The following is a 13897-nucleotide window of genomic DNA, read 5'->3' as shown; positions in this document are numbered from 1 at the left end:
TCAAATCAACTTGGATCTAAGACATGTTATTCTACTTGCTGATGAGTACTGGTCCATCATACCAATCGTTGGGTCGTCATTTAGAGCTTGCTAGTCAAAAGAAAAAACATTAATAGTTCACTGACTTGAATGAAAACTTTCGAATAGCTCATGATCATTTTGTAATTTTTTGAAATTGAATGATCAAAACATAAACTTACTAATAGTATAGTGATCAAAATATAAATTTATTAATAATTTAATAACGTTGAGTATAGTTTACCTAATAAAAAAACAAAATACATTCATGTTTGATAAATACTCGAATCTATATAACATAGAAATGCAGTACCAAAAAAAATGAACAAACTGAGAAGAGACTGTAGTGTGAGAAATGGTAATATGAGGAATGCAATGCATAAACCTGTCCTATACAATTTTCTCTTTATTCCGATACTGCCATGAAGTGGGAAGCTTTCTTAGCTTACACGATTAAGAATTCTGTGATGAAAACGCAACCAACTTTTTACATCACAAAAAGGAAAATTTTTAAACAAAAGAGAGAAATCTGAAAAACAAAGTAAAATCATAAAACTTGATTAGGGATCGGCTTCTGAATATTTAAGCACTTGCAGTTTGCACGACGGTCGTTTAGCGTCTGAGAAACAGATAATATTATTGCAAGTGTAGGATGAAAAAAAAAGCAAAGAGCACCAGAAAGAAATGTTGAATTGGAAATTGAGGTTCTCTTTCAGTTACCTTGAACTGTTTCTGAAGGTCCTTGATGTAGTCCACAGCCAAATCTAACATGTCTGCTGTGTTTGTTTGCTGCTAAAATGGAACCCCAAAACAATCAATTTCCAAATCTAGAACTGCTAAGGCGAAAAAAAACAAACGAAACCATACCTTGTCCATGTTTGGGACAAGCTCTTGTAGCTTTCGCATTCGTTCACTAATTCGGGTTCTTCTCACCTGGAAGTAATTTACCCTTTATGATCCTCTCTAATGCAACTCAAAGTTACAATGATGTGTTCATGCATGTACACTAGTATGAGATGAAGGTATTCTTTACCCTTTCGGCAATGCTTCGAGGATGTGTAGCGCACCCACGCTTAGCTCTAATCTTACAAGGGACTGGATCTTGAAAGCTTAGAAACTTCTCCATGGCAGGCGTTTCATTCGATGTCTTCGGCAGACTCAAATGGTGAGACAATACATGAAAACGACTTCCACTATCACTGTTCTATTGATAAAGAAACACACATAAACGAAAATTGATTAAGACAGCTCTAATCTTCATTTATCGGAGGAATTTAGAAAAGCAATATTCGAAGTTAAGCAACTTCGATCATACCTGGTTGGCGGAAAAGAAGTTGGGGTCGTTATCTTGTGTCGTTTTCGAGCCAGAAAAGTTCTCTGGGAAGTTTGCAGAATCGTTCCAAGAACCGTATTGGCATCCAGTTTCGAGTTTAGCATCATCGACAACTTCGGAAATCTGTGACAAGATGCCCAAGGATGAAGGTAGTCTTGATGAGAAGCTAATCTGATTCTTCAATCTGTTTGAACTTGAAGATGGACTTAGCTCTCCATTTGTATAGCTTCCCAAGCCTGCAATTTCACCTGAAGCCATTTTCAGTATATTTTAATTTGCAATAAGTTTAATGATTATCAGCTTGATAGATCTATAATCCAACACCATATCTATTCAGCACAATCAAAATGTCAACTTTAAAGGGTATAGGTCGCTATCCAATGTCGAACGATAAGAGAAAAACAAATATCTTCTTCTTTTTTTTTAGAGGGACTGGTCCGTAACAACTAATCAAAATGTTCCAAAGCATTCAAAACCTCAAGAAAAGAAGTTGGCAATCATAAATGGGGACAAAGAACAATACCAGTTTGGACAAATAAGTTGGTAAATAGCCCTGGGGGCGAGCTGCTTTGCCTCAATAGGCTGGACGTAACCGGTTTCCCACAACGTGGATCCATTCCCAATAAGAGATATGAGGTATCCATAGCAGAGGAGGTTTGTCTGGGATAATGAGGGGGTAATCCGGGAAACGTCCGCCGGGAATTCGCGTGGTCAATAGTCGCCTCTGTCCCAGATTTATCCTGGCTTGGATTCATGAATCTGTATGTCAATCTGTCGGAGTGGGGACCGCCTTTGCTAAGGCCGGTGTCAAGGCTTTCGCTGAAAGTAGCGAGAAGAGAATTGGGAGCAGAAAGGAAACGCAACAACTCCGAATTGGGTTGGCTGTTTTGGTTTTGACAACTTGGAGGGGTACTTGAATCCATCGCCAACTTCCTCTAGTTTTGCCCCTGTTTTACTTGTGTGTGAGAAGTTTTAAGCTAGAGAGGCATTGTACGTAGCAGAAGTCAGTGTGGAAGGGGGAATTTAAGCATAAAAATTGCAGGAAGCAAAATTTGAGCTTGATTTGTAAGCAGAGTGGGATAAGATCTTGAAGAAGAAGCAAAGCCCAAGATAATAAGTTGACAAGGGAAGGAGAAAAAGGAAAATAGAAGAGTGTTCCAGGGAAAAAGTGGAACTTGAGAGTTATACAAAGAGATGGACTTTTTGGTTAAAGAAGGGATTTTGTGGGCAGAGAAAAAGGGAAAGGAGAAGACGATGAGAGAGATATGGAGTATGAGGGCAAAAAAAGCAAGGAAGAAAGGGGGCGCTGAAAGTAGAAAAGCGAAACACTGAAACAAATGAGAAGGAAGAAAGGCTGCGATAGTTATCTGCTTTGCTTTGGTTTTGTGTTGAAATGAAAGCAGTCAACGTCAAAGGGCAAAAGTACAAGGAGAGGGAGAGTCATCAATGTAATCCATGGCTTCATTTCATGTCTTCCCTTTTTTACACCTATGCCCTTTCTATTTTCTAAATCAATAAATATTACTCTTCTTCTTCCAATTACAGCACCTGCCTAACATTTCAATTGCACTCAAAACATTTGTTTTATTTTTTAAATTTTAATTTTTTATTTTTAAATTTTAAAATACACCTCCAAGTCTTAAAATCATTAAACTTATTAGTGTAACGTTTTGAAATAATAAAAATTACTCACTTGGTTATAATTTAACTAAAAAAATAACATTGCAATGAATATAAATTTAACAAAATAATTTTAATAGTATTAACAGTTAGACCTAAATTTTAAAATTGTAAAATAGAATGAGTAAATTCTAATTTTATGAAAAGTATAAGGACTTATAACTTATTTTAACCTAAGAAGTCAAAGTTATTCATCTTTTGATTTTTAGTTCATCTAGTTCAATTACTTTAAAAATTAAAACAAATAATTAAGAAAAATATTTGATACACTATTAATGAAGTTTTAGACTTCACAACTGCCAAGTGATGACAAGTATTTTATAGAGAATATGATAAACTATATAAAAAATGAGACACATAATAAATTTTAAATCTACTTGTGAAATTAAAAAAACATTATTAGTGTACTAAATAAATATGAACGAGAAGATGATAAAATTCCAAATTTTTGTTAAAATATTTGAAATTCCATTTTTTAATTCTCAAATTTTGGTTTTCTACCATTTCAAAAAAAGGTTATGAATATTATTTTGTTATACATCACCAATTCCACCGTCCCGTTTCAACCCAACCTAAGGTTTTTAAAATCGGGTAGGTAGTTAAATGAGTTAGATTTTCGATTTTTGATTTAATTAATTTTATTTAATAAATTATTAAAATTATAAAAAAATTTAAAAATATAGAAAATTGGTTCAACATGTTCTTAGCCCAATTTGTAGGTTAATGATCTAACCCTTTATTTTGGACAAGTACATTAAACGGATGTTGGTCTAATTGACTAATTTAATTCAATTTTAAAAATAATGATTCAATCAATTAATCTAATCTACTTCGTAACCATGCCGTAAATATATGCATGAATTCTCTCTCAAATATATTTTGTGTTTAATCTCTACCATAGGCATTACCCAAATTTATTTATCTTAGTCAAAATATATTGAAATTTTCAATCCAATTATCTTTTACATTAATTTAATCCTAGTTCTAAATATTTTAAAAAATATATTTGTGATTGTACTTATAAATTCCTAAAAATATTTTTAAATAAAAACTAATGAAAATGAAAATATATGTTTATATTAAGATTTAAAATTGTTAAGTATAGTTCTTAGTATAAGAAAATATTTTTGCAATAAAATAAAAAGTGAATGAAAAAATTATAATTGAATTTTTATACAATATTAGAGATGAAGATAGAGTAATCTAATTTGAATTTGTGCTAAATAAGTGCTTAATAAAAGTTTTAATCATCATCATACAAATCTAACATTTTTTAATTGAGATTTATATTATGTTTTATTTTAAAAAATAAAATAAAACTTTTTAAGTAAGTAGTTAATTTTAAAATTAAAAGATGAAAAATAATATTTTTAGAATGATTAATTAAACGTTTAATTTTAATTTTAATTTTAATTAATTAGTTGTTTGAAAAAGTGTACAATGATATATTCCAAATCAGCAATTTTTTAAAGAACCAAATTAAGACACGCACTTTTTAAACCTACAACCAATTCTCACTGTAATTCCCACCGTTTTGTCTTGGAAAATAAAAACCGTGTAATGACGTTTTCTTTAAATAATTCAGTGACGTATCATTTTCTCTTGTCGGCTAATTTATCAGCATATGCTGAAAAAGAAATTAACAATATATGTTTTTTTAATTTATCCATTTACATTATTTTTTAGAGGGAAAAAAAAAAGTGTCTTACAAAGCACACTTTCAACTACATCAATAAAAACGTATTTTACAATACGGTTTTTCCTGAAAATTAACACATCAGTTTTTATAGTTAGAGGGTTAAATATTAGTAGTTTTTTACTTGAGGACTCAATCATGAAATTATAATTATCTAATTATTTAATCAAAAAATTACTGTGTCAAAAATTTAATTTAAAAAAACTTAAAACAACATATTTTAATAAAAATACAAATGCTAGTAGGAAATGAATCAAACTTAGGATTTAATAAAAATTACTAATATTTAACCATTTAATTAAAAATAATAATTTGTTAATGTTCAATGAAAACATACTTTTATAGGGCGTGTTTTTTTTTCTCAAGCAAACAAGGTAAATCAATAAATTTTAAAAACATATTTTTAATTTTTTTCCACCATATATTGATAAATTAGCCTCTCTTATCATACTTTTCAAATAATATATTATTAGATTTTCAAATTCATAATAAGGTAAAAGGTTATTTTAAGTAAGATTATTAAATTTTTATAAAATTTTGATTGAAGTTTTAAAATTTTTATAGAGATTAGAGTCATAAGTTGAAATATCAATATATATGAATTTTTATTAATGTTATTTAAAAATTACTGTTACGATAATATATATATATATATGTATAAATATCTTAATTAAATTAGTATTCAAGAATTTAAAGTTATTAAAGAATCTACGGTATAAATGTTTGACATGATAATTAGGTAGTTATCAAAAATAGAGTTGCTAACGGGAGTAATTACTTATGCACTGCAAAGGCCACTGACTACAACAATATTGTCTCTAATATTTTGGGTAAAACTATGATAATTAGTTGGTTGATATATTAAAAAATCAATCTTTAAGCTCTAAGTGCGTGTTCTTCGTAGTAATACTACATTCATCACATGGAAAATGAAATTTTGTGTTTCAAAGTTTTCATTTTTCCACTAATGTGCTTATAAGTGTAGGCTCAAGTTTACACCCTTTATCCATAAAGGCCACATGCACAAATTTAACATTTCTCAAGTAAGATTTGATTAAGTGTGATAGAAGAGTGGGTAAATTATAAATATACGTCTCTAAAATTTGATATTTCACTTATATATAAAAAAAATATACAAAATATTAAATTTTAATATAACAAGAAAATATTTAAATTATACTACATTAAATATAAAAAATTTCTTACCATTTGCAATTAATCGATCGAAATATGCTTGTCATCTAAACAAATTAGAGATTGTGTCATTGTTAATTTCAAAAACATGAAATAAATTGTAATAGAGAAAATAATTTACGAAAATCTTAAGACAATTTTAATAAAAAAAAGAGTTGACAGAGAAATAAAATTTGATTGAAAAATTAAGAGGGAATTGAGAGAAATTTGAGAATGTGAGAGAGTTGAGATTGAATAGAAAAAAAAAAGAAATGGGAAGGTTTATATAGAAAATAAAAAGTGATCGTTTGGGGGGCTGTTGGTTCCCACGTAGACCTGATCATGGGTTGAGCCACTCGGCTTGGCCCAAAGGCTTGCCCAAAAAGTGAGAGGGTTTGGGCAAAAAAATAGGGTCCGTTTAAAAAATGAGTCAGGCTTTGGATAAGGTATTTTTGGCCTGGACCTGGCCCGACCCTAATTCACTAAAAGATAAAGAAAATCTACTCTTTTTTTTTTTAACGTTATTTTCTTGTTGTTTTCTCCTCATGTTGTTACCATTTTACTATTATCTTGCTACTATTTTATTGTTATTCTTTGGATATTGAATAAAACTTATTTTATTGTTAATTTTGTTATTATTTTAAAGGCATTTATTAATTTTGTTATTAATTTAGAGGCATTTGCTTGTTAAGTGTATTTATCTTAGTATTATTTAAGTCTAAATATTTTTAAAATTTATTTTCAATTTGTTGGGAAATATTTATTTTGATGTATTATATATATTTAAAAATTATATAAAATAATATAAAAAATTAATACAAAGTGGGCCAGTCAAAGCTAGGGTTTCAACATTTTTATCTGGGTCGAGTTTGGATAAAATTTTAAGCCCATTTTTTGGGCCGAGCTAACTATGGCCTAGTAGATGGGCCTAAAATTTTAGTTGAGCCCAAACCCGACCCAACCCAACCCATGAGCACCTCTATGACTATTTAAGGGGGTGATCGTTGAGGGAAGCGTTTACGTTATTTTAACTTGATCCCATCATTTTACAAAAAATCAACTTAATTCAATAAATATTTTTGAAAAACGACATTTTTTTATGTAATTCAATCGATTAATTCACTATAATTTATATTTATGTAATTATTGTATTAATACACTTTAAAGTTCATTTTTTTAAAATTGTAAGAATTTATTTTGACTTAAAATAATTACAGTTAGATTAAAATATTTTAAAAACTTGAATGATGTGAAAATAAAGAGAAATAGTGACATCCGTTTTAGGGAGTAAATCTGGAAACATGTATATTCTACTCAAATAAGCTTAAAATCTGGAAACGTTGTATATTCTACTCAAATAAGCTTAAATTCTTACTCAGAATAATAATTGATGTTAAGAGTAATAAAAAATGAATGTCAACCCTACTATGAATCTGTGACTCAATTAACCTTTATGATTAAATGAAATTAATAAAGAAAGAGAAGAAGGGGAATGAATAGTGGAACAGAAACCACGGGGATAAGGCGGAAACCACACGAAAATTGAAACTTATTGGGTCCGTGATTACGCCTCCACTCACGTCACCCGTGACATCACTTAATCTACCGCCTCCTTTCCATTCATCTCATCTCCCACCCTTTTTTCTTTTATTATTATTTCTTTTTCGTACTGTCTCCAACCTATTTTGTTTTTTTTTTTTTTTTCTACTTCACCTGCTTCTCCATTTCTTTTTTGAAGTTACTATAAATATAGTTTTTAATGTTTCTTCTTTTAGTTCTAAAAAGAGTGAAAAGTAATTTTTAAAATATCTTACTCCGCATTATAAGAGGTAAGTGGGTTCATAGTTAAGTTTAAATTTAATTAAATTCTATTAATCAGTTGGTGATTAAATTTAATTTAATTGAAGATTAATTAATAATTTTAAAATTTTTAACTATTGATTAATTTAGCTCGAAATTGAGTAATTAATCAAAATAAATAATATATATATTATATAATTATTAATTTCAGTTATTGATGTATTTATTTCTTTAAATATGTATAATTAAATTAAAATTAAAGTTTTAAATATAAATTTGAACCACAATTAAAATTTCACGTGTATAATTACATTAAACTAAAATTTATATGTACAATTATACATTAAATTATAATTCATGTATAGTTTTAAAATTTATCTAAAAAATATGCATCAATTTAGTAGAAAAACTGTCAAAATTTGCGCGAATTATAATTTAGAAGTTGAATTTTCAATTTGAAGATAGGTAAGAAATCTGGATGTATATACTATGTTTAGTTTTATGGAGTTAAAACCCATTCTCATGAGCATCCGAGAATTCAAGAAGATATTAGACTATAATTCTAATAAATAGAAAATTCAAACACTTTGTCATAGATTTATTATAAAAATTTCTTATTTTTAAAAACATCTATTCTTGACCCAACTACATCGTGGATGCATCCATGCCGTAGTTCCATCACACTCTCTCCAAATGTAAGGATTTATTTCCTTTATTTCTCTCATCTTTTGTTTTAAGATAATAATTACTTTTACTTTAGCTTTGAAATTTTTAAAATTTGATCATTTAATATAGTATAATGAATATAAAAGATGCGATTAGCTAAAATTTTAAATGTTAAATACTGTTAATTAATACAGACTTTAAAAATAAATTTTCATTTTCAATCTCACCACTAATTTTAATATAATAACTAAATTATCCAATATCATTACAATAAGTAAGATCAATATCGCTATTTTCAATCTCATCCTACGCCCATTTACATCTTCAAATAGAGCTCGACTCCCAACTGCTGCTGAGTCACCTAATTTGATTTTCTTATAGTCATTTTTAACCCCACGAGATGTACTATAATCGCATTTTACCCATCAATCACAAAACCAAAACCAAACAAACAAAATATCCCACAAACTGTTCACTATTTCTCACCTCACTATCCCTACATAAATGTCATTTTACATCTCTTTTCGTGATAACATGAATATAATGTGTGTATTAAACGAGTTTTATGCTCACATCATGTACAAGGTCAAATGAAAAAGTAATTTATTATTTCAATAAAAAAATCATGAATAATCTTTAATTTGCATACAAATAGTTACACGTTATATGCCCTAGAAATTCAATGGTAATACTTATTAGCAGTCAGAATCTGAAAGCTAAAGCTTTGATTTACCTGGTTTACTTCCAGGCATCTGCAGCGCATCATAATGACCAAAACCATGGTAGAGAACTCTGATTGGATTTTCAGTACCATATTCTTGGCCATACTCAGCAATGGCAATCAAGCCACCGGCATCCCTGTCATACATGTAGACCGTGATCGGCATCCTGCCAGATGCCATCATCAAGTTAACAGTACATTTATACATTATTTGATTTATAAAAGGAAAGAGGGAAAGAAGCCATGCTCAATAAAATACACAAAACAAAGACTTACTGGAGAACATGTGAAGACATGAACAGTTCAGGTTCACCTCCCCACACATGTGGCTTCCTTATATGTGAAACATAGGTATCGAAATCTCCTTCAACAAACCTGTTGGCATTATTAATCAGATACATGTTTAAAAGAAATGTTTTTTAACCCAAATCATGCAATGTCTTCTTTAGAAAGGTGAATGTCGTATGTTTTTTTGCCCAAGGTGAATGACAAAGTATTTTTGTTTTCATGTAGATAACGAATTGCCTACATGACTCCTCTCATCGAAGTCTTTCTTTCCTTTCATAGAATTTAACAATAGGTGGAACTTTGGAAGTTTCTTCTGGCAAAAAAATAGCAGCCAGAAAAAGTGACAAAGAAATGAGTCTAAAAGCTGACAAAACCAAACAGGCTTACCATTCTGTTTCTTTTCTTCGTTTGATGAATTCATCTGCAACCTGAAAAATTACATATTGCAGAGAAGGTAACACTAGATTATGCATCAAACGAAATTGTCGGCTTAAAAAGATCAGGAATCTAACAGAATATCCATATATCAAACAAACCAGCATCGAATTTGATTCAGTAAAATATTTTATAAGAAGGTCAGGAAAATCTGCAAACTTAGCAATCGCAAGTTATAAGAAGGGATATGCATAGTATATAATCAAGAAACCAATCAGAAGGAAAGATGCCTTTTTAATAAAAACAACACCAAAGAAAAGAGTTTATGGAAGCAGAGATTAAGAATGTACTTTAGCTCTTAAGTCATCTGCCAGCTCTCTCTGAACTTGCTCACTTGGAGCTGATTTCCCAGATCTTAAACAAGCTCCATGAGCCACAGAGCGAAACATACATCTTCCATCTCCAGGTATTCCTGCATGATTTAAGACTTAGGGAAGTGATTAAACTGATACCTCCAGTTGAAATTTGATAACTGTGAGCAAGTACTTTCTGACCAGGCTGCATAAGGACTAGGGTATAATCTGCCACTCACCAATAACAGAATAATCGGTATAGACCTTTTTCCCATGAGAGAATTGAGCATGAGAAGGATCATGCTCATCTTCCTTTCCCTGCTTTGCCCCACCAGCTTCTGCATGTACTGGTTCAGAACTCGAATAACAAATTAACAAACCAAAAGCTAAGCCAGCAGATACAGAACCTGGAGGCCAGGATTGAGATCCTCCGATGCATTTGAATTTTTGAAATGTTCCATGTTTGGGCAGCAAAAGCCTCATTTTCATACTTTGACCGGCCCAAGAAATTTCAAGCTGTCTTTTCAGTTTTTCTTTATTACTAATTGATTCGTTAATTGCTAGAGTCTGGAATTTGCCACTTCGCCTAGATGAGCGGAAGCAGCTTGCTTGGAAGTCTTGGCAGCCAAAAGACGTTGTATTGGATACAGAAAGACCAGTATATTTCACCTTGGTTCCAGAGTATAAACAATAGCAGCAGGAACTGGATGATCCGCAGGAAATGATGCCGCGGAGACTGCTGCTCATCCGTCCCCTCAAGTGGACAACATTCTTAACACATGTGCTGATGGGAGAACAAACCATCATGTTGGCGAAACCTGATACACAAGCACAGTACAGAGAGCTTAATGCACAATAACCCAAAGGAATAAATGTCAAATTTATGTAATCAAACAATTAGTCGACTTAAAAAACAATCATCAATTTGAAAAAATCAAGTTGCATTTTTTCCCCATTGTGTATAATTCAATTTATAGAGATTATACGCAAGTATCAGCCAAATTATGGAATAACCATACTCAAAACATCATGCATGAGTATAAGTAGGTTAAATACTACATTTCAGTACCTTGACTTGCAAATTTTATACTTTGCAGTTGGGCAAAATGGTTTTTTCAATGGTAAATAGTATCATTGATACCCATTACTTTATGAAAAACAGTTTCTCAGAATTGGACCTATGGTGAGAAAGGCAATAGCATAATGCATGTCATACTACTCCAAATGGGGTCCCAAATGCTAATGTTTCCCACCTCGTACTTAACATATCACAAGAACATATATTCTTATGATGAAACACATAAAGTCCGTATAAGAGTTATCTTATTACATACAGACAAAAAAAATTCTCTTGAATAAAATAATAAGTCTCAGATTTAGGTTAGCTCAATTGTTGATTCCTGACCTCATAATCGGCCATATTTTTCATGACAACCTGATCGGCCCAAGCCAAAGAACAAACTAGGTTGACTGCTGAATTAGGAATGTTCAATTCTCAAATTGAAACTCTGAACAAGGTTAGCTTTAAATTTCATGTCAACCTGAGAACCCTGGCCAAAAATCAGATTAGGTTCATTGTTTGTCAACTGAAGATTCATTTTGCACCATTCAATTCCATGAAAAATTGAATAAAGAAAATTCCCCACACACACAAAAAAAAAAAAGATTACTTAGAAAAAGTTAAGATCTGAAGCAATTAGGAAAACATTAGAATGATCATGCCATTTTTTATCGAATCCCTAAAAACTTTGGAACCACTTCTGAATACTACTCATCCTTTTGCCATATTCATATACTAATCGGTTTCTTACTTAAAGCAATACTCTATAGCATCTTATTGAAACAACAAGAAACTAGACCCTTATGATTCTATTATTATTACTAATGCTGATTCTGTATTGCAGATACAAAAGCAGTCATATCATCAGTTCATCACCAAACCAACTAACCCATCTGTTTTGGAAATTAGAACCCTCTTATCCAATGCTATAACTATAAGGCCAATGTTAAAACTCATAAAGTTAATTGTAACAACAACAAAGAGCATAAATGTTCAAAAAAAAAAAAACAGGGAGACAAAATTAAATAAATAAAAAGTGCCCTAATAATAAAAAACGAAGAAAAATTCTGAAAAAGATAGATAGAGAGAGAGAGAGAGAGAGAGATGAATATGAAAAGAGAAAAGGAGAAAGCAAACCTGATGGGATGAGAAAATGGAAAATGATAGTTTAAGAAAAGGAAAGGAAATGGAAGAAAATAGGGGGCGAAAAAGGGAAGGATCATAAGAGTAGATGAAAAGAAAGGGTTAAAGGGTTGGATTATGGAAAGAGAAAAGAATCATCAGGAAAGAAAGAATTACCAGGAAATCACACCAAAAAGGTTCAGTTGAGAGGACAAGCAATGGATTTTAGTTTCCCCTCTTTCTAAAACTTGTTCTAATAATTCATTATCCCTTTTAGGCGTATCGGAGATGTTAGCTTCTTGCTCCCTCTCCTCTTTCTCTCTTTGTGTTCTTACATAGAAAACAGTGTACTGTTTTTACTTCTGGAACAACCGTTTTCATCATGGTCCAAACCTGAGTCATCTGCACGGCGTCGTTCCTTAACGCTTTCGCTGCTTATTTTGAATAGAAACAGCTTGAAGTTTTATGAGGGTTAAAATATGTCATAGGTCCCTATACTCTAAAATTTTATAATTTAGTCCCTGTACTTTTATTTTCAGAAATTTAGTCCCTCTACTTTTTAGATATTAAAATTTAAGGTCAATTGTTAACATTGTTAATTCTTTTTTAATTTATTGGTGTGACATTTTAAAATTAAAAAAAATAGTTTAGCAAAGAATGTAACTAGAAAAAACATTAATAAACTTAAATTAAACAAAATAATTTTAACAGAATTAACTGTTGGACCTAAATTTTAAAATCTAAAAAGTAGAATGACTAAATTCTTAGAAATAAAAGTACAATGGCTAAATTATAAATTTACTGAAGAGTACAAGAACATATGATATATTTTAATCTTTTATTAATTGTTTAATAGTCAATGTATTTTCATAAATTATAAATTTAGTCATTATACTTTAATTTAGTCAATTTTAATGTTTTTACTTTAAAATTCTTGAAGTTTCAAATCTAATAATATTAATAATTAAATTCATTAAGTTAAATTTTATTATTTTAAATTTTTAAGTGATGTTTTTCACTTTTAACTCCAATAGTTTAATGCCCTTTTTTGAAGTACTGATTACTTCTAGGTGGTATTTTTCTGAATTGATTTGATTTTTTCATCCATGGGTAAATTTCATCTTTTGTCTGTCATAGTTCACTATCTACAAAAGGCAAAACAAATCATTAATAGCTTTAGTAGCAATACAAATAAATCATAGACACTTCTCATTTTTCAAGGTCTTTCACTCGAGCTTTCTCCAACATGGATAGGAGAAGATGAAGATGGAGGGATCAGATCTTGCATTAATGTCGTGGTCTCTTGTTCTTCTTCAAAATACGTAAAGAAATTGTAATAATGTTTTTCTTATGCCTCTAAATTTCAACTTCCTCATTTCTCGAACTCAACATCTTGATATACACTAATTTTTCTATTATTTTGGTTAAGTTAACATCTCGTTACACTCTGCTCTAGTTTATTCATTAATTTATTTGTCACTTAAGTTAATTATGAATAAAAAATTGAAAAATTAAGTTAGTTATGATTAGACCTATTTATGGCTAGACTACCTGGCTTGGTCTGAAGGCATGTCCGAAAAGTAAGAGGTTTTTAACAAAAATATAGGCACGA

The 13897-nt window shown here is 30.3% G+C and overlaps 2 protein-coding genes across 10 annotated transcripts; both read right to left on the bottom strand.

Annotated features, from left to right (window-relative positions):
* Positions 1–208: 208 nt before the first annotated feature.
* On the bottom strand, positions 209–2819 carry LOC108454642 (transcription factor bHLH130-like). 3 transcript variants are annotated; one of them, XM_053018678.1, is made up of 6 exons: positions 1875–2819; positions 1334–1599; positions 1052–1222; positions 886–951; positions 739–807; positions 209–547 (listed from the first exon to the last, which is right to left on the bottom strand). In XM_053018678.1, the coding sequence occupies exons 1-6, from the start codon at positions 2272–2274 to the stop codon at positions 506–508; spliced, it is 1014 nt and encodes a 337-aa protein (XP_052874638.1). In that variant the 5' UTR covers positions 2275–2819; the 3' UTR covers positions 209–505. The 3 variants fall into 3 exon arrangements, with proteins under 3 accessions (XP_052874638.1, XP_017608660.1, XP_052874637.1); XM_017753171.2 differs by having other exon boundaries at positions 209–637; positions 1875–2792; XM_053018677.1 differs by having other exon boundaries at positions 209–637; positions 1334–1587; positions 1875–2792.
* A 5755-nt stretch (positions 2820–8574) lies between these two features.
* Positions 8575–12716, bottom strand: LOC108454612 (OVARIAN TUMOR DOMAIN-containing deubiquitinating enzyme 4). 7 transcript variants are annotated; one of them, XM_053018700.1, is made up of 8 exons: positions 12301–12716; positions 11509–11653; positions 10511–10921; positions 10343–10441; positions 10101–10222; positions 9763–9803; positions 9364–9462; positions 8575–9254 (listed from the first exon to the last, which is right to left on the bottom strand). In XM_053018700.1, the coding sequence occupies exons 3-8, from the start codon at positions 10908–10910 to the stop codon at positions 9083–9085; spliced, it is 933 nt and encodes a 310-aa protein (XP_052874660.1). In that variant the 5' UTR covers positions 10911–10921; positions 11509–11653; positions 12301–12716; the 3' UTR covers positions 8575–9082. The 7 variants fall into 7 exon arrangements, with proteins under 7 accessions (XP_052874660.1, XP_052874658.1, XP_017608620.1 ...); XM_053018698.1 differs by having other exon boundaries at positions 10343–10921; XM_017753131.2 differs by lacking the exon at positions 11509–11653.
* Between the last annotated feature and the right edge of the window lie 1181 nt (positions 12717–13897).

Source organism: Gossypium arboreum, chromosome 9 (assembly GCF_025698485.1).
Source record: "Gossypium arboreum isolate Shixiya-1 chromosome 9, ASM2569848v2, whole genome shotgun sequence".
Lineage (NCBI taxonomy): Eukaryota > Viridiplantae > Streptophyta > Magnoliopsida > Malvales > Malvaceae > Gossypium > Gossypium arboreum.
This window is presented reverse-complemented; position numbering and strand designations above follow the sequence as displayed.